The following is a 23,709-nucleotide window of genomic DNA, read 5'->3' as shown; positions in this document are numbered from 1 at the left end:
TCCATCCATCCGAGGAGAGATTTTTTGACTGAGGATTTAGAGAAGTGTGTTCACAATTTTAACAGATACATAAATAAGCAAATCATGGAGGCATAGGAGTGTATCGTCATTAATGTCTAAGCAGGTTTTGAATATCCCAGACTCCGACCTGAATTTTGATGGCAGGCAGGTCTAAGGGTCACAGAGGACTCACCAAATGTTGACTACCATGTGTTGTCAGAAAAGCAGCCTGATTCATTGGGCCTTTTTGCAGTATAGGAAGAAAACATTTGACCCATTCAGTGTTCAAGAATGGATTTAGACAGCACTGCCAGGTTTAACATTTAAATATTAAGGAGCCAGGTGCAAGCCAGGTGCATTCACAGAGCCAATATAGACCTCATTTGTACTGTCTGGGAGATGTAGACGAGTGACATTCAGTAATTCTCGAAGCCAGGTGCTTGTTCTCTCTGCTCCCAGCTTTGCAGTACCTCTAGTCATAGGGTCCGAGCAAAACTCCCAACACAAAACACTTCCAATGCATGAACTTTACGTGAGCATTTTTACTTTTATGTATCTTAGAATTGCTCTCATTGCTTGGTTCCTCTTATTCCGCTTGGAATCTCCAAGACGTTGGCACAGGATCTAGCACACAACTGGATAGATACCTAGTTAATTTCATTCATGTAGGCAGAGAAGTGACCTGATGCATTCACAAGTCAATAATTCTAAATAGATACTAATTTTTATGTAATTTTAGGAAGTTCTAATTACTTGGAAATGTAGAGGTCTGCATTTAAATGGAATCAGAATTAGCACGTAATATTTTTCTCCAAACTAGCAAAGTGCATTGCAGGCTGGGGAATGAGTTATTTAAAAGCATAGTTTTGAGTAAAGTAGTATTGGTATAATGGAGTCTTATTCTATATAATGATCTAAAAAGAATTTAGACTCTGTAATAGCATGTCTCTTTAAAAACCCCATTGTAAAAAGCCATTTATAAACACACAGGTATAGAGAGGTGTGGCATTGATTGGAAGGCTGCCAGCTTTAACTACCTAGCAACATATTAGGTTATTTTAAGGTATTGGTTGAGAAGGAAAACCATTTCCTTCAATAAATGCTGAATTGTGTACCTTATGGTCTCAGTGATAACGTTGTTTATTTTTAGTCCGTTGGATAGAAAAAGTCTTCCAAGGCAAGTATATAATACTTAATGTGTGTGTGTGTGAGTGTGTGTGTGTGTGTGTGTGTGTGTGTGCAAAGAGAAAATTCATATAAAAATTGGCACTTATAAGTTCAAGATTGTTAAAAGGAGAGATGTGACTGCTTCTCTCTGAGGCAAGGTGAAACTGGGGAGATATTGGCCCTCGAAGACCAGGGAAGTAAAACTGCCACTTTTGGACCACTTTCGAATGAGCAAATCAGACTAGTTCAAAAAGAGTACACTCCATATCAACACTGGGATCTTGCAGACGAATGTATATTCACTCTCAGGCAATTTCCTCACCCCGTTTTCTCAACTAAAGATAATTACTAAAATATGTTATGTTGTATCATCATTTAGATTCTGTTTTTTCCTGAAGTTTTATGGAATGTAGGATAAAAAAAAATCTCTCTCTCTTTAGCTGAAACACTGTCACATTTTTAACGTCATACTGTGATAGAATGATTCTATTACCATCCCCTGTATTTTCTGGGGGGAAAAAATTCCCATCCCCAGTTTCTTCTTGTCACATTTGAGGTGAAACTTGGTTGCATTGACGAATTCTGGAAAATGATTTTTATTCCTCTCTCAGCTTCTTCCGTAGTGAATTTGAGGTAAACTTAATCACTGTCCCTGATGTAACTGTCTCACCTTCCTCCCTTGCTTTGTCTTGCCTGTACTCCACAGTTTAAAAGAGCAATTTGGTTAACAGTTGAGTTTAGACTGGATTGTCTGGTGTTTTGGCCCATTGTATTAGGCATCCTGTGACTTATCTTGGGGTAAGCTATAATTGATGACCTGAAGAAAATAGGAGAGACCAGAAGACGGGAGACATATGACCCATTTTAATGTAGAAGGAGTATCCCTCCTACTATGAAAATGCCAGCAGGAAGTTTTTGGTAGCAGGTTTCTCCCTCTGTGGTAGGTAGAGGGTTGGCCAAAATGGTGTCAGGAAGCTGCTTCCTAAGGAACAAATTCCCATTTTGCGCCAGCATTACAATGAAGGGGCAAATGTAAGCCTCATTAAGAAGGAAGAATGTCCGGGGTGCCTGGGTGGCTCAGTTGGTTAAGCGTCCGACTTCGGGTCAGGTCATGATCTCGTGGTCCGTGAGTTCGAGCCCCGCGCCGGGCTCTGGGCTGATGGCTCAGAGCCTGGAGCCTGTTTCCGATTCTGTGTCTCCCTCTCTCTCTGCCCCTTCCCCGTTAATGCTCTGTCTCTCTCTGTCTCAAAAATAAATAAAGGTTAAAAAAAAAAAGAAGGAAGAATGTTCATGACAAAGTTAGGTGTATATTGTGGGTCCCATCTAAACCTTTTCTGTTTTAAGTGGCAGCATACTGGGCTGTACATGTCTGCTGGCCCTGTAGGCTGCTTTCAGGTTCAAGGGCATTTTCTTGGCCAACTTCTATGACTAACTAGAACCCCAGTGGCTGAGTGGTTTTGCATTTCCTTATGAAGTAGGGATTTGGAGAACAGGAGTCAGTGGATCCTCAGTGCAGAATTTCTCTGAATGGAGCTCTACTTCTCCCACCCTTTGATTGGACAGAACCTACCCTTGTCTTAGAGGATCAGACGAAATTTGTTTCCCTTGGCAATTCGACATACAAGAAGTTACATCCCTTTTTCCCCCTCTAGTTTTGCACATGGTGACAGTTGAGTCCCCAGTCACTGTTGGTCAGATATTCTTGGGCCTCTGTGATCCCACGTGGACGCACAGAGCTCTTTCAGCCCAATCCCAACGTGGGCTCAAACACAAAGCAGATGTCTAATAACCACGGGTGTGATGACCTTTATGATAATTGTGACTCAAGTACATTTATTAAAAGGCAATGACCTTTAATATTTTATACTGTGTCTTAGGACATCAGTGATTTGATTAATTAGCACTTAGTTTGAATTTGGGACAGGCTTTAGGATTGCAGGAGGCCGCCTTGTTCCCTCCTTCACTTCACCTTGGGTCTCCCTGCAATAGTGCTCGGTCATATGTTTTTCCAGGAATTCTTTGGCCGGGATATGCAGTTCATCTCCTGAAAATGAGTTCCTTGAAGTATTTTATGCATTTTTGACTTTTCTTCCCCAAGAAAAGTATTCTTAAGTTTCCCATGTAGATCTCTTATAAGCCCAAACAGATTCCTCTCATGTTTATGTCATATTGTAAATGGTTCTAGAAGGATTAGTGATACTTTCGAGTCTCTAACTTATTTTTTATAAAACCAGATTAATATTAGACGCTGGAGAGAACATGTACACATTGGAATCACACGGGCTTTGGTTTGAATTTCGGAGCTACAGAGATCTCATTGTGTGACCTTGGGTAACTCACTCACACTCTGAGCCTCAGTTTCCTTATTTAAAAAAAAATGAGGTGGGGGTGCCTAGGTGGCTCAGCTGGTTAAGTGTCCCACTTTGGCTCAGGTCGTGATCTCACGGTTCATGGGCTCAAGCCCCGCATCGGGCTGTCTGCTGTCAGCATAGAGCCCCCTTTGGATCCTCTTTCCCTCTCTCTCTTTGCCCCTTCCCCACTCATGCTCTCTGTTTCCCTCTCTCACAAATAAACATTTAAAAAATACATAAAAATAAAAATTTGAAAATGAGGGGACAACACATAGCCTCTGAGGATGTTGTGGGGATTAAAGAAATAATGTGTACTCCACTCCTATCCTTTTAATTCTCCTTACCATGTCTGTGCTCACACTAGCCTAAAAGCCGCTGGCCAGATCACCATGTTGCCTTCAGCTGACTTCAGTCCCTCTTACCCACAGCTAGAAGAGTCCCTGGGGACCAATGATCCCCCAGAGTCGTCACCGGTGACATAAGCAGTGACTGATGATCCTGAGAGTGTAAATACCTCAAGTTTCTTCCTCCCCCAGCTCCCTGGGATAATTTGGAGGCAAGTTATTTCACCTTATGTCCCTGAGCGTCTACCAGAGATGAATCTGCAGATACCCACTCTAGCAGCTGCCGTCCCTGCCTTATGCCACCTTTTTATACCCCTGCCAGTATCCCCGCACCTTTCGCCCAAATCACTCACACTCAATCCTTCCGTCAGGCTCTGTTTCGAGGGAGCGCTCAACTTGGGTAGTGCCTACAACAGTGGAGGCCCTCAATAATTGTGCATAATAATAAACCAGATAATCATTTGCTGTCCTCATAAGAGACTCTTCATTCCCTTTTGCGATATCGAACCCACCTCCAGGTTTTGTTCTGTCAGCTGAAGCCAGTCTTAATGTATACTGCTCTCCCCTGGTGCCTTTCATTTAGGTATATGGCAGCCACTGACAGTTTACCTTCTAGGACACATGCGGTCTTTGATCACTCGACATGTGGCTTCTACTCATTGAGGTGTGTTGTGACTTAGTATGAAAAAAAAAAGAATGAATGTAAAATATGTCTAATAATTTTTATATTTTGAAATGATACTATTTTGGGGTTTGTTGATGTCAGTGAAACATTATTAAAATGAGCTTTGTTTCTTTTACCTGTTAATGTGACTCCTAGAAAATTTTAATGTATGTGCCTCTGGTGTATAGAAATTTGATAATTCCATGTACTTCTGTGATTATTGAATGGTATATATCCTACATTCCTCTAAACAGGCAGTGCTGTTGCAGAAAATTATCCCAGTAGCCAGGAATGCCTGGCCCTCGGGGGTCACTGGGGGCAGCGTGTGATCTCCTCTCCTGTTTTATTCCAGGCTACATGTCGCCGCACCCGTCTCCGCTGGGAGCCCCAGAGCACGTCTCCAGTCCTATGTCGGGGGGCGGCCCGACCCCACCCCAGATGCCGCCCAGCCAGCCGGGGCCCCTCCTGTCGGGCGATCCGCAGGCGATGAGCCAGCCCAACAGAGGTCCCTCGCCTTTCAGCCCCGTCCAGCTGCATCAGCTGCGAGCTCAGATTTTAGCTTACAAAATGCTGGCCCGCGGCCAGCCCCTCCCCGAAACGCTGCAGCTTGCAGTGCAGGGGAAAAGGACGTTGCCCGGCATGCAGCAGCCGCAGCCGCAGCCCCAGCCGCCCTCGCAGCCCCAGCCGCAGGCACAGCAGCCGCAGCAGCAGGCCCTTGTTAACTACAACAGACCATCTGGTAGGTTAACGTGCCACCCAATGAATAACGCGGTGCTCCGGCTCGGATAAGGACTGCTCCTGGTGCGCAAGCGCTGGGTCGCCCGAAGCCCAGGGCTGACTTAGCCCTTTGTTGTACCTCGTTGGCTGTCGTGTCTTCGCTCACTTGGCCAGGATCCTTGGGCTCCTGTGCCGTAGAGTCTGAGGCAGGAGGCGGTGTGTCCCCCGTGATTCTGCATTCTCTTCCAAGAGGTTCAAGGCCTGTCGGAAGCCCGTGCACACCGCCCCCCACCCCCAGGTTAAGAACCCTGCACGCGGTGCGTCCCATCGCCAAAATGCGCCCCCAGAATCCGGTCCCCGCGAGCCATCTTAGGTTGGTTGACTTATTTATTTCTACCTGGTTTGTGTTGCGAAAAGCATTGAGGGAGGCTTCCAAGGAGCACACCTGCAGTAAAATCATGGTCAGGTAGGAAATCAGAAGCAAAGGGAATAGAAATCAGGGTCAGGGAGGTCAGGGACACGGGCCGACAAGAGCTCCAATGGCTGTTGCCTCCGAGCAAGTGGACTCTAGTTTCCGGGCAGTCAGGAAAGGGGTGGGGTGGGGGGGAGGGTCTGGTACCAAATCCTCACCTTTCAGAAGCAAGTAGCTCACCGGTGTCTCAGAGGAAAACGGAGCGTTTTCTAGCATGAGGCAATAAAATAGATTCTCCGGGTGGGATTATTTTTTTTAATTACCGCTATTATTATTATTATTATTATTATAAAAGACACTGCGTGACAGGCATCAGTGACATTTGTTCATAATAAACCGAGTAACAGAATCCACATGGCCTATTTCTTATATATACCCCGGCATCAAAGCTTAAGCTGTGCTGTTATGTAACAGGTGGAGATGAGATAGTCCTTTCCAGGGCCTTCTGGTGGTCTGGCTTGATCCCGCTGATAGAATTCAGAGGTGCAGGAGGCTAGGGGATGAGCTTCCACGCACTTTATTTTCTCTGGCAGGCTTTTTTTGTTAACCACCAGGTAAGCAAAGAGTTTATGGTTCTGTCCTGATTAGAGCTTTGAATCCCAGGGAATTTTGAATTCCCAGGGTCTTCCTTGACGTTGACATCCTTCCTGCGAATGGTTCCCTCTCCTTAGGGCAGGCCACGACATGCTGATTCCTGCACACAATCGGTGCAGGAAGTGGGTACTTTTTCTAGGTTTGGGGACTGAAGCAGTATAGAAGAGTTCAGGTGATGATGATGATGATGAAGTACTCTGTTTTCAGAGTTTGTGTTTCTCTTCTGGTAGGGATAAACTCACCTTGTTAACTGTGGCTGTATACTTAGGAATGGATTTGAAAGAGTAAGAAAGGATCATGTCAGATTCAGATCATTTTGTAGTGACCATGGCGCTTTGGTAGATGAAGGATCCTATGGCACTGAACCTCTAGGGTCTGCAAACGTAGAGGAAAACCACGCATAAAATGGTAGTTTGCATATTTGATGCGTTTAGAGGTTTTAAAATGGCATAACTCCAGCTCTGGGGAAGGCAGCCAGATGAAAGAAAGAAATACGCGCACGTCTCTGGGTGCATAGCTTATACTTAGGGCGCACCTACTGGCATGCCTCGTGCATCATGCTCAGCGATGAGTACTTTACATCCAGAACATGGCGAGTCGGGGCTCACATACCAGCAGCCTGACCTCAAGAGCCCACGTCTTTTAACCGCTGCCCCATACTGGCTCCCTCATCACAACGGAGCTCACCACCAGGGAAAGAACCCCATCCCAAACTCTGGGCACCAGATGCAAGCATTTTACTCCTGTGTGTGTCAAAAGGAAAAACATCTTCGCTCCTTATGTAGAGCCTTTTAACTTGCTCTTTAGACACAACGTCAAGGAAATTGGCCCATCTTGATAACCCACATCTCAGGGCAGTTTCCAGTAGAGACGGAATGACAGGAATCAGATAGTTAAGCACCTCCCAAGAGGTAGTGGTGTGGGACCCTGTCAGTAGGCACCTGTCACCGCACCTCGATGCGTGTCCTGGGGTGCCATCTCATCACAGACCTCCATGAGCATTGGTATTTTTTTTTTTTTAATGACCTACGCTCAGCAGGAAAACATCCCAAAGCCTCCCTTAAGAAGGCAGGAAGGTAATCAATTCATTTCAGATACCTTTTCACCCGAAGTTCGAATAAGCAGACCCAGTGACGGAGTAGAACTTAGGGAACGAAGTCGTGGTTGTCTGGATGCTTGGGAAGAGCAACCACTCCATGCCCCAGTACAACACAATCCTGAGTGCGCTTTCTGGACCCTCTCCAGAAGAGAGGGCTCCGTGTCTTTTCTGTCTCCGATGCTTGGGCCTTCCCTCACCAGGCCCCTGTTGTCGGGAGGAACTCATTTTATTACTCACCACTCATGTCTCGTGTTTCTAGAAAGCAGGCTTCATTACAAGTGAAAATATTAGGGCAGGTAGTGTTTCATGCCAGAGGGGGCAAGGAGGCCATGGGTAACTTTGGAAGAAATAACCTGTTAACAGAGCAGATCCATTTCTGCCTCTGGGAAGGGGCTTACACCTGACATTGTTGCAGAACTTGTCCCCAAATCTCAGATTTTAGAGGGAAATGACAATCTTCCTTGACAAAGACTTTTTTTGTTTTTGGTTTTGTTTTTTGTTGGGGGTGGGGAGGAGGTTGGCATTTAGGACAAGTCAAAAGAAGAATATTTTTTCTGAGTTAATATTATTTTTCTTGTTATTGTTTACCTCCATCCCTCCCTAATTAAAAAAAAATATATTGTTGTGTATAAATCCCTCTACTAATATTTCAGGAAACAATAAGTTTTAAGTGTGTCCACTTACCTAGAGGTAGCTACGATTCCATTTTTCTTTTGTCCCACTTTGTAGCATTATTCATGTGTGAGGAGAATCTTTTTGGTTGGGGTGGTCTGCCTCAAACCTACTCCAGAGTTGTAACTCACCCAAAGTGGCATATATCATCATAGGCACCGCTAGAGAATTACTGGTTGACTGCAGGAGTTGTGCACTGAACAAATAATTCTTCAACCTTTGCCTGCTGTGGGCTCTGTGCAAATGTAACCCATCATCTCCCTTTTCATTTTGATTTATTTTTTTATTTTATAGAGACTAAAGCAAAATTAAAATTAGGAACTGTAATAAAAAAGGTTTGGGGGGTGTTTTTTTTGTTGTTGTTTTGTTTTTTTGGTGTATATGGAGTAAAGGACCTTACGATAGAAAGTAAAAGTTTCACTGCCAATTTTCTTTAGTGCCTGTCTCTCTCCTGCTTCGCCCCTCCTTTTAGTATCTAAAACTTCTAGGTATCCTCAATGTAATAAATACACTTCATTACATTTTTTTTTTTCCAACCCACGGAAACCACTTAAATCCCTATTTAAGGCACAGAATATTGAGTAACTATCCTAGTGTGCCAGAAGACAGTGAGTTCTGAATGAACAGAAATTCTGTACATGCGAGACTCAGGTATTTTCATAAGTTTGTTTCCCTGTTGTTTTGTTGTTGTTGTTTATTTATTTTGAGAGAGCGAGTGGTGGAGGGACAGAGAGAGGGAGAGAGAGAATCCCAGCAGGCTCCACGCTGTCAGCATGGAGCCTGATGTGAGATCATGACCTGAGCCGAAATCAAAGAGTTGGACGCTCAACCGACTGAGCCACCCAGGCTCAGTTTCCCTGTTTCATAACATCAGGCATAGGGATCCGTCCGAGAACAATCCCCCCCACCCCCAACACACACACACACACACACCTTGGTTGCCCTGTTCTCAGGGACATCAGGACATAATACATCTGCCTAGATTTCCAAGGTGGGAGTTCAGGGGAAAACAGACACATTTGGAGCCTTGGCAACTAAGCCTAAATTGTTTATGTTGGGGGGCGGGTAGGCGATAAGATAGGGAATGTAATTTGTTTTGCGTTTGAAGATACCAGGGAGAAGTCTTATCGTCTGGCAGACCACGAGTGTCTATTGCAGAGATGGTTTCTGCCGATAGGAAGCCCAGCCAGCCAGGCACCTCAGGTGTGGAAGCCGCCTGCGGGACAGGCAGGAAGCCTGATGAACAGGTAGTTACATTCCAGGCACGTCCAGTTGCTGCAAGCTGCATTCAGTTCCCTGGCCTCTGTAAATGGAAGTTGTTATGTAATCTATTGGAGGGAGGGAAAAAAAAAAAAAAAAAAGGCCCACGCAGTAAGTGAACTTGCGGTGTTTAGTGAGGAAAGGAATTTGCTTGTAAGTGGCTCTGATAGCAGATTAGCAGGAAGCACATGGCAAGCTGACTTATCTGAGTATTTGTGCTGAGTTGTTGTAAACTGTAGAGACATTTTGAAGTTTGCTGGAGAAAAGCGTACTCCCAACGTTGCCAGCTAATACGCTACCAAGTTTCCTAAAAGGCCTTTCTGTTGCCGTGGGGTTTTTCTAGAAAGCGAAATTAATTCAATTAGACTTCTTAACCTTTGTGGCCGTGGTAGCGGTAAGAATGACAAGAGCAGAGGGTGGAATCTACATTATCTCGTTGTACCTCACGACCACCCTCTTATCCCCATTCTGCAGATGAGAAAACCGAGGCACAACTTGCTCAGGCTTACACCACCAGTAGGTGGTAGAGCTGAGGTGACCTGGGAAGATACAGGGTGTTTTAAACGTGCCCATTTCATTCACTGCAAACCGTAGTACTTTTCAAATTGGAGATTTGAATATGTAGGTTCACGTTGGGGTCTCTCCCTGCTTCTCAATTTTAAGGGTCAATCAGCCAGATAAGAATGTCTTTGGACTTAATGGATTAAAGACGTCTAGTCTGGTGCGTGCGTGTTAGACCTAGTTTTGAGTCATAGGCTAAAAATGACCAGAAGTGGAACCAGGGATATCCGACATGCTCTGGATACCTTCCTTTGCTGAAATGTGGCTTTAAAAATAGTGACTTGAATTTACCTCAAGGAGTCATCAGAGGCTTCCGCATAGGTATTTGCCAGCTATCGGCTAAAGAAGAAGGCTCCCGGAACGGGTGGAATGCGTAACCCCAGTGCCCTGTTACGGCTTTTGTTGATGAATTATTTAAACTTGGAAAGGAGGAAAATCCCTTTCAGAACTGAGTGTAAAGTAATTATTATCTTATCACCAAGACCCAAATTTTGTTTTTGTTCAAGTTGGTAGTGTTTTTAGAGGGCTTCAATGTATTCAGTTGATTATTTAGTGTGCTTATACCAAGTCTTTAAATATACCAGTTTCCTGAGTCTACTAAGGAGATTTATAGAATCACAGAGAATTAAAAAAAAAAAAAAAAGAATCAGAGAATTAACATAACTGTTAGAAATCTCTGTCTCCTCTCTTTGGACTGGATCATATCTAAAACAACCCCAAGGGAAAATCTACCCTGTTTTAAAGACCTCTAGGGAGAAAATATTCTAGAACGTCCCTCCATAACTCATTCCCATGCTTAACGACCCTGAGATTTAATGTTTAGAAATTGGTTTCTTATGTATGGATAAAAGAAACTCTAAATATAAATTATTATGAAACGCGATACATTATGTAAAAGACTTTCCCATTCAGAAAAAAAAAAAATCAGAAAGTACTTAGATGAAAAGAATCTCTTTATTATGATAGTACTGTCTACAATGCTTAAAATAGAAAATTTTTAAAAATGCATTTTTCTCTCCAGAGTTTTTCATCCCCCCCACTAGACCCAGGGGCTACAGATTGCCTCAGGATTATGTAGCTCTATGTATTTTGGAAAGTTTTACCTAATTTCACAGGAAAGGGGAAAGAAGAACAACAGTAACACCACACACACACACACACACACACACACACACATGCTCATGTATGTGCCCACGCACCTGCACATATGCCCACACACATGCACATGCGCGTGCACACACACACAACACACAGTTTCCTAAGCAGTTTGCTCTATTTTCTCACGTTCCTCATGTCAAAATTTTTGCTGACACTCTCCCTGCATTGTCAGTTGAAGCCCATTTCCAAACGGTATTTGCTGGAAATTGAATAAATATGTCTCATCTTTCATAATGTGTGTCTTTGTATGGTTAATTATTAAGGGGTCCTGAAGTATATAGACTATTATTTTGTTGCCATTGAATGATTTTAACTTTTCTTAGAGAAGATATGGCAAATACCCAGAAGAATGCAGAGGTTTTAACAGCTTAGTGAGCTTTATTTCTTTTTTTTTTTTTCATTTACTAATTCATCTGGTAGCATTGCTAATCTTATTTATAATTTTGAAGTAAGTAAAAATTTACCTAGGAGGGAAGAGGGAGAAGACTTCTTATTTTAGGTCCATACATAGCAATCAATTTAAACTCCTGAGGTCTAATGTGGAAAATTGCATTAAATTAAGTTATTAAGTGCATTTTGATAAGCTGGATGATTACATATCCCTTTATTCTGTTAGCATGAGAAAAATGCTCTCTTGAATCTTAGTATTTACTACTTTTTATTAGGTGGGATGAGTGGCTCCCCCCCACCAGACACACACACCGCAATGTTTTTAGAAACATTTTCTAATATGTAGTTAAAAAACAAACAAACAAACAAACAAAAAACTTAAGTTCCTGAGATGCACTGATTAAGCCTGAAATGTGCTTTATAGGTCATTAAGGAAAAATGTGTGCCCCTTTCAGCTCACATCAGGACTGGCCAGGCTGCTGGCTGTTATTTGCAGGGCAAGGGTTTCAACAGCAAGACTGCTGCAGAACAAGACCGGGGTCTGCCTAGAGCCCGTTTTTGGCGCAATTTGCGAAATGTGATTTTTAGGACCGCACCCAAATCGCATCTGACTGTTCCATAACTCCCTTGCTTTTCTGAACTCTTGAATGCACCTGTAATTGTAATTCTTTAAAAACAAAACAAAATAAAAAGCACTGTTCAGCTACATTAATTGCTGGGCCTCCGTTCCTTTCATCAATTTATTCCTTTAGTCATTTATGGACCATTTCGCCAGTGTTCGTTAGTGAATGCCATTTCCCTATGCAGACAGATGCCAGGTTCTTCTTTCCTTTTCCTTCCTTTCCTCCCCTGCCCTCCTGCCTTCCTCCTCTTCCTCCTTCCTCCCCTCCTTCCTTCCCTTGAGACAGTTTACTTGTCCCCATGGCGGGTCCCCCGGGGGCAGCGGGCAGGCCGGGGGTGCGCAGGGGCGCCGGCCCTCCCGAGCTGCTGCTGCCCGTGTCGCTCTTGTCCCGCAGGCCCGGGGCCGGAGCTGAGTGGCCCGAACACCCCGCAGAAGCTGCCGGTGCCCGCGCCCAGCGGCCGGCCCTCGCCCGCGCCCCCCGCCGCCGCGCAGCCCCCCGCCGCCGCCGTGCCCGGGCCCTCCGTGCCACAGCCGGCCCCGGGGCAGCCGTCGCCCATCCTGCAGCTGCAGCAGAAGCAGAGCCGTATCAGCCCCATCCAGAAACCGCAGGGCCTGGACCCCGTGGAGATCCTGCAGGAGCGCGAGTACAGGTAAGACACTGTTCCCCGCCCCGCCCCCCACCTCGCCGGGGGTGTGTGGACCGCTGGTGTGGTGGGCATGCTTCCCAATGGGACAAGGCACAGGCTGAAACTCAGGCTGCGGGAAGAATGTCCTCGGAACAAGGGTTTGTTTGCCATAGCGGTGGCAGGAGGGGGGCCTCTGGGTTCTCAGGACGGTGAGTGTCATTCACTGAGTCCGGAAAGCTGTCATCACCCGCCATGACATGCCAGGCACTGTGTCGGGCACTAGGGATGCAAAGATCAAAGTCCAGCCAGGAGTGCCTGTGGATGCAAGAAAGCAGACCCGTCATACTTGGCCTATCTGTGCAGGGTGTCTCTCAGTTTATCCTTGAATGATGGCTTCGAGCTGGTCTCATGCTACTAAAGCCTACATAGTGGCTCACTGTAATATATTCTTTGTTTTAATGCATGCATTTGTGGGTCTACAGCTTGGCCCAGCCTTAGTGGTAAGCCCGATAGAAGTGTCTTCATGTGGGGTCCTTCTTTAAACTCTTCATTACAGAAACCTAATTTTCACCTGATTTGGCACATTTATCTGAATCAGTAGTGGGCAAACCTTTTCTGCAAATGGCGGGATGGTTAAAACTTTACCCTTTTCAGGACTGTGGCAAAGGCCTCTCAGCTCTGCTAAGAGCATCCACAGACAATAATGGGCTGGCTGTGTTCCAGTAAAACTTTATTTACAGAAACAGGCTGTGGAAAGGATTTGGCCCACAGGCTGGAGTTAGCGGACCCTTGATGTAAATACTTAATGTTAACCAAAAAGAGAGTCCAGGAGTGTTCTGTCACTTACCAGCTGTGTTACCTTGGTGAAGTTGCATCTCTTTTCCATGACTCAGTTTCCACATCTGTTAAAAGAAGGTGTTATAGTACCTCTTGTAGGGGGGGAGATTAAATGATACAAAGACTTTCAGTACATATCAGCTATGATTATTTCCCAATTATTATTTAATTTCAAAGAAATTATAAGGGAAGGTCAGTAAATAACATCTAGCTTCCCTTTAAAGACATCACCTTAGTCTTTATTGAAAAACACATGACTTACATGTTACTAGATTAAAACACTGAGTTACCAGCTTTGGTAGTTAACTGTGAAAGAAATCACAGTAACTTGCCCGTAAATGTGTGTAGCTTTTTGGATGAAGAGCAAAACTTTCCTCTCTTTGCTATTACTAATCCTCAACAAAGAGCTTTTGTATTGCTGTTTCCTAAATTTTATGTATCCCTAGAGAGCTACATATACATCATCAGTTGGTATTGTAGTGTTGACAGACAGATCACTGTGCGGTACAAAGTCACATATTAGCACTAGGTTCCTATCTGGGGGCAGAAGCTTTATTCATGTGCGGTACTTTCTTTACATCACTACTGAATAAAAAAAAAAAAAGTCAAAAGTATTTTTTTAAAAAGGCAGTAAGTAGCACCGAGGGGTATTGTTTAGTTACTCTAAAATTCTGACTTCCAAAGAACTAACTTTTTTTTGTCCTTACCTCGAATGTACCAATATTGTTACTACGTCATGTGAACTACATTCATAACATAGACACTCTCTCTACCTAGAAATACATCTGGACTTTTCTCCTTGTTCAGCCTGTGTTGTGCGGGGCGGGGGGTGGGGGGAGGCAGGCAGGTGTATGTGCATTTTACTGACTCCTAAGTTTTCTTCATTTTTACCGGAACCGTATTTGCAGGACTTTCTTGTCATGAGCCCCATTTTTAGCACCCTTGGATGGTCTCCCAAAGTATACAGTACTAAGTAGGACTATGTAGCCTATTCCAGTGTGTGAAAAGCTTTGGTCCTCCAGTCCCGTATCAATAAGAAAAAAATACATGAGTCGGGATCTTTTAAATTATAAGCAGAATGTGGTGGAATGGCTATTTTTGATATTATTATCATTACTTGATGAAATGTCTCCTCTTTCGTAAAGATGCGTGGCTTCCGGAATGATTGCTCTGGCAACTCTGGGTCTGAAAAGCAGGTGGGGTCTTGGGGCTGAACTTTCCCATGGCCATCTTGAGAAAGAGCACGGGTTTCTCCTGGCAACATCACAGGGCATCTTGTATCTTCTTTAATTAGAGAGCGATGGCTGGCTTCCCCATCTGGAGATAAATGGTTCAGCTGCAGAGAGGAGTTAACTTTATCCTTCAGAAGGGGTTAGATCGAGTGCCTTAGGCTCTTGTAAGAGACAGCTAAGCAACTTTTCCTTTTGCCCCTCTTTGAGAGAATGGCTTCCTGGTCTTTAACACTAGTAGCTGGAAAGGTCCTGTGTATCTTTACCTTCTGATCAAGTATTTGAGCAAGGTCTAAAGTATATATATATATATATATATATGTGTGTGTGTGTGTATATATATGTGTATGTGTATATATATGTATATGTACATGTATGTGTACATGTAATATATGTATACATATATTTGTTTTATAATTTATGTACTTAATTGGAGCAAAAACCATCTGATCGATTATTTGAGCAAGGTCTAAAAGTTATCAATAGATAGATAGATATCTCCTTTATAATTTTATGTACTTTGTTGGAGAAAAGACATCATCTGTCAGAATTTCTTTAACAGATATTCATGTCTTTGACCATGGTAATATCACTTACCTTGTCTGTGAAAATTGAAAGGAAGTTGTCAGAATCTCAAATTTCTTTTTGACTTTTAAGTCGCTTGGCTGTTTCTCTTGCTCATCATAAAAGCAGAATCTTGACAAACTGACCTTCTTGATTCAACAACAGCATAAATAAGTTTCTGGGCCTGAACACTTTGCCTCAAATCTGTGCAGTCTCTGCGGTGAAAACATTCTGTTCCCATCTAAATTGTATCCTTTCTTTTTTGACCATCTTTCTCTTACTGATGAATCTCAGTGCCTTTTTCTGTAGTTAAGCGTCAGAGAGAGAGTTCCAGTTTGTCCTTGCTGTTGTTGTTGGTGGTGGTGGTGGTCTTTCCAGCATGCTTCTCTTGCCCTGTCAGTATACCTGACTTCACTTCTCCCATCCTGAGTTCGATATTCGGGCAAAAGTGCTCCGGTTGTCACGTTAGTGTGTAAGCGAATGGATTCCACAAGCGTTTTCACGGAAGATGCATTTCACATTCAAAGGAGTTTATTTGAGAAGCTCGCCTTTGAAACACGCCAGCCCTCTTTGGCATCAGTTTCAAATTCAGTATGAAAATAGTAGCACACCTTGCTTCAGGAAGCAAGCGTGTTTTTTGTCCTTCCCGGATCCCCACTGCAACCCTCAAACTCCTTCTCAAAAATTACCAAGGGCTGTTTGGTCAGCAGAGTTACGAAAAGTCATTTTCCCCCACCCTCTCCCCTCTCTCTCTCCCCCCCGCTTTTTAAAGTGTCACTCAGCTCCTTGAAGGAACAAAATGTACCAGTGTCATTTTCTGTTCAAATAACTCTCCTACAGGAATCATAAACTTCTCCTCTGGACCTGAACAAATATCTGTTACCTTTAATGGAACTCTTTTTCTTGCTGGAACAGTAACCCCTCTTGATTTACTGTTCAATCTGTATGAAAAACCTGAGTGACCTAATTCTGCTTCAATTTTCTGTACTCGTGAGGACACTAAATGAGTCTCCCGCAGTTATACAGTATTACATGTGTTGTTGTTTCGGGAAGTTTAGAATCCTGAATCTCTTTACTGGACTACCTGCTGAATTCCATTGATGGGAAGATGAAATTGTCTGGTGAGGAGCATTATTTAAAATGAAGATTTCTATTAACAACGACGACCACCACCACAAAGAAATAAAATTTTCTGCGTTAAAGCAGCCCCTCCTGTACCCTCGCTACCCACCCACCACGTGCGGAATTCAATGCATGTAATTTTACCGCGGAACCTACCTTTCCTCTTCTGTAGTTTTGCACGATGGCACTTTGCACTTTCCACCTCCCTCTCATAAAAGAAAGATTCTTTTGTGTTGGGGAATCTGAGATTCCTTGACAAATTACTAGGCCCTTGGGAGATGCAGATATTTTGGGAAGCAGTGCCCCCCACTGCTCCCCAACAGACTCTGAGGCTACATCTGCCCCCATCCCTGCCTCCCCACATCCCTACATCTCCCACTCCCATCGGGGGAATTAATCTCTGTACTCTCAGCCCAGTTGTCCTAAGATTATTTATTTCGTCTTATTTCCATAGACCTTTAGAAGATTAAGAAAAAGCAGCTATGTCTCTGATTTCTCACTTGACCCACTTGGTCAGAGAAAGTAAGCCCAAACACCAAGGGATGGTTGAATTTCCGAGATATTCACATGAAACAAACAAACAAACAAACAAAAGTTTGTGGTAAATCTAGAACCGAGGAAGTAGCCTGACTAAATCACTGACTCTCATCTACCTCCCTGTGATATTTAATTCTCCTATACTGTGGCCTTCGACTTGAGTAAAGCTGTTTTGGCTTAGTTTTCTTTTGTTTTGTTTTTTCCTATTTACATTAAATATTTGAACAAAAAACACACTATAATAGGTTTTTCTCTTAATGTCATAGTTAAGATGTACCATCTTTGGCCATAGTTAGAGATTTTTGGCAATGGGAATATTTAAGAAATTGAATTGGACAAATGAAATGGATCTTTGTTCCATACGGTGAAAATTAAAAAAAAAAAGAAAGAAACTCTGATGAAAATCCCATGAGTATCAGTAGTAATAGGAATGCACAAGAACAGTGGGTGAGGTGGGGCAGTCTGGCCAAAAGAATACAATGTGGAAGTTTGTTTATTTTTTTTAATTATTTAAAATTTGTAAGTGTTCCTTTTTTTATTTCAAAAATGGTGGAAGTTTCTTACCGTCATTTGAACTCACAAGTGTTTATTCTGCTGCATGTGTAAGCCGTTTAAGGGCCTGTTTGCTTGTGTTCGTACAGAGGGCTGAAAAAAACAGCATGATAACACAGTCAGCGCTAATAATAGCATGTTCTGCCATCAAATCGTTCAGTAAATCAGAATTAATAACACGTATGTACCAAATAAAACAGGAATCTGTCAGGATATTATTTCCAGCAAAGTCAATGAAAAAACGATGTGTACTGTCATTTTTTAAAGTTTTGGAAAAGATGACATTTTACTTCTCTACCAAAGCAAACAGTTGCAGGTTCTGTACATTTTTTTGGTTTGGTTTTGTTTTTAAAAGCACTCAGTTTTTGATATTTGGGCTAACTGAAGTAGTAAGATAATTTTGTGGCCCCTCGCTCAGAGATTTTACTTTTTCATGTTGATGCACACAGAGCATCGTAAAGGTCGACAAAACCATAATACAGATTTGTATTTATTTAGTCATTTATTATTAATATTTTTAAAGATTGTATTTTTTAAGTAATCTCTATACCCAGCTGAGGGCTAGAACTCACAACCCTGAGATCAAGGGTCACACGCTCCACCGACTGAGCCAGCCAGACACCCCGCATGATACGAGTTTTTAAAAGAATCTTTAATTATCAGCTTTTATAGTTGAGGTCCAGGAAAGCTGCAGTCAGAAAGTGTGTATTAATTACCTGCAGTGTCCCTGCAGGTGTCAGGCAAATGAGGCTCCTGTCCGGGCTCCCTCCTTCACTAGTTCTGTGAAGTTTGCGTGTTTCTTACTGTCTCCAAACCTCAGTTTTCTCATCAGTAAGATGGCACCTCTATAGCATTTACCTTGTAGGGGGTGCATGCATATGTGTATGCGTGTGTGAGTGTGTGTGTGTGTGTGTGTGTGTGTGTGTGTGTGTGTGAGAGAGAGAGAGAGAGAGAGAGAGAGAGAGAGAGTGAGTACGTGCAAAGGAGGGAGGGAGAAAGAATTGAAGAAAATTCTACCTTAAATACACCTTAGCACAGTTAATGTTAACTTAATTTAACTTACTACCTTTTACTATTCTTCATGAAATCTTTTCCAAGACACTTCTGCCCCAAGTTTGGAGGGAGGTAGTTCTAAAAATAGATTTTAAATGGCATGCAATTATTTGTAAGAATAGGATCCAGGCGAAATCTGAAGCCGGTTTGTATGGGGTCACAGTAAAAGTATCCCGGCTGAATGAAGAAAGTGGGGTATGTTTTGTTTTCTCTTCTGCCTTTATTTTGAAGAATGACCTGCAGTTATATTTCTGATGATGTCGGAGATGAGAATCTCTAGCAACCCTTTTTCTAGAAACGTAGTTTTTAAATACTGTTACTTTACCATCTCCCGCTTCCCCAAACCTGATTTTTAAAAATGCCTACTTTGCCTTTTCTCAGACAAGCACTGCTCAGAGAGGAAGTGGTCGTGGTTGGCAGGCTCCCTCCGTGAAAGTTTTGGGTTGGTTGATTTCTGTGGCCTCAGCACCTAAAAGTGCTCTTGTTCACTCAGCTTCAACGGCTGTTGTCATCAGCATCTTGGCAAAGAGGGCACATGGCCTGGTTGCCTAGGATGGAACTGGAAGTCAGAAAGAAAACTCTGTTGTCTCAGCTCTGCACTCTGGCTGCCTGGGCATTTGGGAGCAAATCACATTGTCCTGTCTCTCATGTTCTCTCTGTCTGAAGCAAGTCATGGCACTGGACTGCCTTCCTAGATGCATCCTGAGTCTTCCTTTCTGGGTGTTCGAGAGAGAGAGACGTTGTGAAGGCCAGAGTGTTGAGCAACATACGGCACCTGTCCGCGTCAATGCAGAGGTCGCTCTTCTCCGTTTAACATCAGATAATCCAGCTGGGCATCAGGAATTCGCCGACAGCAAGATCCGGGATATGTTTTGCCAGAACTTAAACCTGAGGGTTACTGTTTATCATTCAAGACTCAGTTGTAATGTATATTTCCCCCTCCCCTCCCCCCCATTTCCTTATCTCCTTTAGACTCCAGGCTCGCATAGCTCATAGGATCCAAGAACTGGAAAATCTGCCTGGCTCTCTGCCACCAGATTTACGAACCAAAGCAACTGTGGAGCTGAAAGCACTTCGCTTACTCAATTTCCAGCGTCAGGTAATACCTTTTCCCCAGCGAATCTGAGATGAAGGAAATAAGCGGAAGTCTGTTCAATATTGTTATAAAGATATAAACTTAGTAAAACTAGTGTGTATTTCCAACCAGCAGCATAGAGCCAAAAGTAATGAAGATGAATTGTTTATTATTCTACTTTTTTTCTTCTGTATATCAGAGACATTTTTTTTTCTCCTATATTACGGTTTCCAAAGTCAGAGTAATGGCATTTTGTTACCATGGATGAAACCTTGAGAATAAATGGTTTAGCTTGCCTTTATGACTCCAAAGAAAAAGATAGAAGGGGGTCGATCAGAGTCTCTTTGTAAACACAAATGTAAAATCCTAGCCATTCCGAATTCTCCTCTGCTGAATTGATAGCCCCTCATTTGTAGAAATACATAGCACTGTTTTCTAACTGCTGATTATTCATCGGAGCCTAAGTTTGAAGCATTTGACCACATCAGGCCCATGTATTGACTAATCAGTGGACTGTTACCTAGTGTTCTTGCTGTGGTTCTTAGTAGTGACTGATTAATAAAAGCTAGCATGGTGATCTGTTTTATAACTGCCGAGTCTGTAGGAGACTAGTGAAATGAAGTAGAGATAGTCTTTACGTTGGTGAGTTTTGCTCTGTGGACCCAAAAGGTGCAGGTCTCCTGGTCCGCACCCTGCCTCGTTTAGCCAAAGGGGAGAAGGGACGCATGCTTGCCAGGCAGGTGGGTTTACTTGGTGAAGGTCTCGGGGCATGCAAAATGAATTATTAATGAATGAAAGTGGTTTGGAAGTATTGAATTGCATGACTCAGTCTGTTGCGGGATGTGACTAAAATCACAAAGGCACCCCACTTGCTACTGTCATAGGAACTCGGTTGGGAGTACATTTGCCCTATGGGTTATAATGTCGCAGGAGGGTGTCGTGGTGACAGGGTGCTCCTTGGCCATAGCTTTGTGAGAGTAGCTTTCAGCTGAAATTCTAAAAGAAAGAAAATAAAAGGCCCTGAATTCCATTTACTTCCTTTCCTATACGGGACTTCACGAAACGCACTTCATGAAGTGCTTGCTAAAATTTTGTGAAAATGATTAATAACCGAATATATCTTCACAAAATAAGATTATATTCAGATTTGCTTCTCTGTGCTGGACTCTTACCAGTCTCTGATTTTTTTTGCTTGATGGTGTAGAAAAGTCCACCCTCTATGAAATTTTCCCAGTGAATTAACTATAGTTGATGCTGATTTGAGATTCAGTTAGATTATTATTTTAATGTATATGCCCAATCCTTCCCCCACCCCCACCACCCTGGCTGCTACCACATAATGTACAACATGGATAAGATACTACATTTATGGTAATCTAAAAAGAAGTCCACGATCTAGTGTGAAATTTAAATATCTTGGAAAGAATATCATCGTTGGGAGTGGAGGAAGCCAAAGCCCGTATTTCCCATTTTTCATGTGAAAATTAACATTGAATTAATATTGTTTGAGTACCTGCTGCTACTGTGCATGAACAAGAAGTAACGTTTCTACTCTTTTTTGCAGAGCATCATTAACGTCCATCTTTAGACACAAAGAGAATGTTAGTATGGCACTTAAAATGAAGTAAAATATTTCAGAAGCTCGTTAGCTAATTAATACCATTAGAATAATTAAACAGAATGAATTCATTTATTGAACACCCAAGACAGGTTTTGGTTAGTGTTTTTTACAGTGCTGTAAGTTTCCGTTTTTGTTTTTAATCTGAATTACTGGGAAAGAACGCTTTTACCATCTTTGAAAATGCTGCGTGGATTTGGCACGATTTAGTCCCTTCACTTACAAAAAACAAGGCCAACTCCGACGGAGAACCTTGTAGGGACCCCATTCTGCCCCACTAACGGGGAGCAGGGCAGTGGAGGCTGTCCAGGAGCCAGGCCTCTGTTTGGGGAAGCTCTCCCAACGGCTCCCCGCTCCCCCCTTGACCTTGACAGCTGAGACAAGAGGTGGTGGCCTGCATGCGACGAGACACAACCCTGGAGACGGCCCTCAACTCCAAAGCATACAAACGGAGCAAGCGCCAGACCCTGAGGGAGGCCCGCATGACGGAGAAACTGGAGAAGCAGCAGAAGATTGAGCAGGAAAGGAAGCGTCGACAGAAGCACCAGGTATTGGGGGCTGGACTGTGTGGTCCTACATTGACGGACACGCCTGACTGAGCCCTCAGGTGGACTCAGAAGGACTGAGACATGTACTGGCGAGGGCGGTGGGGACAAACCATGAGAACAGAAAGGTCCCTTGCAACTCCCGTGTTCCAGCCGCCCCATGGGAGACAGGCCAGGCTGGGGAAGCGGGTGGCCCGTCCATGGCACTGTGAGGGGATCAGTGGAGGACCCTGCTTTCTGAATTCCAGGCAGGTGTCTTCTGCATAATCCCATGGCCAGCTGCCACCCGAATGGCCTGGAAAAGAAATGAAGAGAGCAAAACAGTTTTTGGTTTCTTTTTTTTTTAATTTCTTATTTATTTTTTGAGAGCGAGACACAGAGTGTGAGTGGGGGAGGGGCAGACAGAGAGGGAGACACAGAATCCGAAGCAGGCTCCAGGCTCTGAGCTGTCAACACAGAGCCCGATGCGGGGCTCGAACCTACAAACTGGGAGATCATGACCAGAGCCGAAGTCTGAGGCTTAAATGACGAGCCACCCAGGCTCCCCAAAACAGTTATTTTTATAACGAATGTAAATACAGCCTCCTGGGCTTTTCTGGGGCCCCGTTGGAGGTTTCATAGGGGCAGATTTAAAAAAAAATTTTTTTTAGCGTTTATTTATTTTTGAGAGAGAGAGAGTGAAAGAGCGCAAGCCAAGGAGGGGTAGAGAGAGGGGGAAACACAAAATGCGAAGCAGGCTCCAGGCTCTGAGCTGCCAGCATAAAGCCCGACGTGGGGCTCACATCTCACAAACCGTGAGATCATGACCTGAGCTGAAGTCGGACACTTAACCGACTGAGCCATCCAGGCACCCAGGGGCAGATATTTTAAAATGTTCCTTCCTAGGGGGTTGGAAATATTTTTGATGCAGGATTTGATTTTGCATTAGAAGCCCTATAAGTTGTGTTTGTTTTCTGGTGCTCGATTTAATGCCCCAGCTTCGTTTCATTTGGAAAAAAAAAAAGTTAGATATTCGTTGGTACACGTTCTCCTCCTGTATTTCAAAAGTAGATCTGAATTATGGCGGCGATTTTCGTGGCTCCTCATCTTATTTCAAGTCACGGTTCTAAGGTGTTTAAGTTAGAGCAGAAGAGGCATGACTTTTATAACCTGGTTCTCACTGAAAATACCCTCCTCCCTCGGGTTTATTTGAGGGTGATGTGCTTTACATTTCCTCACTGCTGTTTTGCATGCTTCTGCCAATGCTTGATCCTGCCATTTTCATGGGGCCGTATTTTTTGAGGCCTGAGAGGTTTCGCTTCCACACACTGGCGCCCAAACAAACTTTGAGAGCCTTTTTCACCAGCCCCATAGCCCACAGCTCAGCTGCCAGGAGACATCCCAGGGCACCTGTCTCCCAGAAGATTCTAATCGTCCACTCTCATGAAGCCAGAGTGTGTGCTTTCTTGGGCTACGCTGAAACCTCATGGGAAATAGACTTCGAGTGTCCTTTTCTCCTCCCTTTGGATCCTGTAGGAGTACCTGAACAGTATTTTGCAGCATGCAAAAGATTTTAAGGAATACCATCGGTCTGTGGCCGGGAAGATCCAGAAGCTGTCCAAAGCAGTGGCAACTTGGCACGCCAACACGGAAAGAGAGCAGAAAAAAGAGACGGAGCGTATCGAAAAGGAGAGAATGCGAAGACTGATGGTAAGGGGCTCGCTCTCCTGCAGGGACCCCGGGAAATGGGGGTCCTCACAGGCACCCGTATTGAGAATGGTAAATATGCTATAGCAGGGAGTGAGTAAAAGTGGCTTCTCAAACATGTTAACATGCTCCTTTGAACCTCGTATGGATGGAGTAAGCACATCTTCTCTTTCCTGGACAGCACATACCACGAA

At 43.7% G+C, this 23,709-nt stretch overlaps 1 protein-coding gene across 8 annotated transcripts in view; it reads left to right on the top strand.

Annotated features, from left to right (window-relative positions):
• SMARCA2 (SWI/SNF related BAF chromatin remodeling complex subunit ATPase 2) overlaps positions 1-23,709 on the top strand; it is a 179,900-nt gene that overhangs the window by 19,987 nt on the left and 136,204 nt on the right. For all 8 annotated transcript variants that reach the window (XM_060610133.3, XM_060610139.3, XM_060610135.3 and 5 more), the window contains exons 4-8: positions 4,879-5,265; positions 12,466-12,721; positions 19,564-19,690; positions 21,659-21,832; positions 23,345-23,518. In XM_060610133.3, the coding sequence (XP_060466116.1) occupies positions 4,879-5,265; positions 12,466-12,721; positions 19,564-19,690; positions 21,659-21,832; positions 23,345-23,518 (1,118 nt within the window). The remainder of the gene's footprint in view (positions 1-4,878; positions 5,266-12,465; positions 12,722-19,563; positions 19,691-21,658; positions 21,833-23,344; positions 23,519-23,709) is intronic.

This window comes from Panthera onca, chromosome D4 (assembly GCF_046562875.1).
Source record: "Panthera onca isolate mPanOnc1 chromosome D4, mPanOnc1 haplotype 2, whole genome shotgun sequence".
In the NCBI taxonomy this organism is placed as follows: Eukaryota; Metazoa; Chordata; class Mammalia; order Carnivora; family Felidae; genus Panthera; species Panthera onca.
This window is presented reverse-complemented; position numbering and strand designations above follow the sequence as displayed.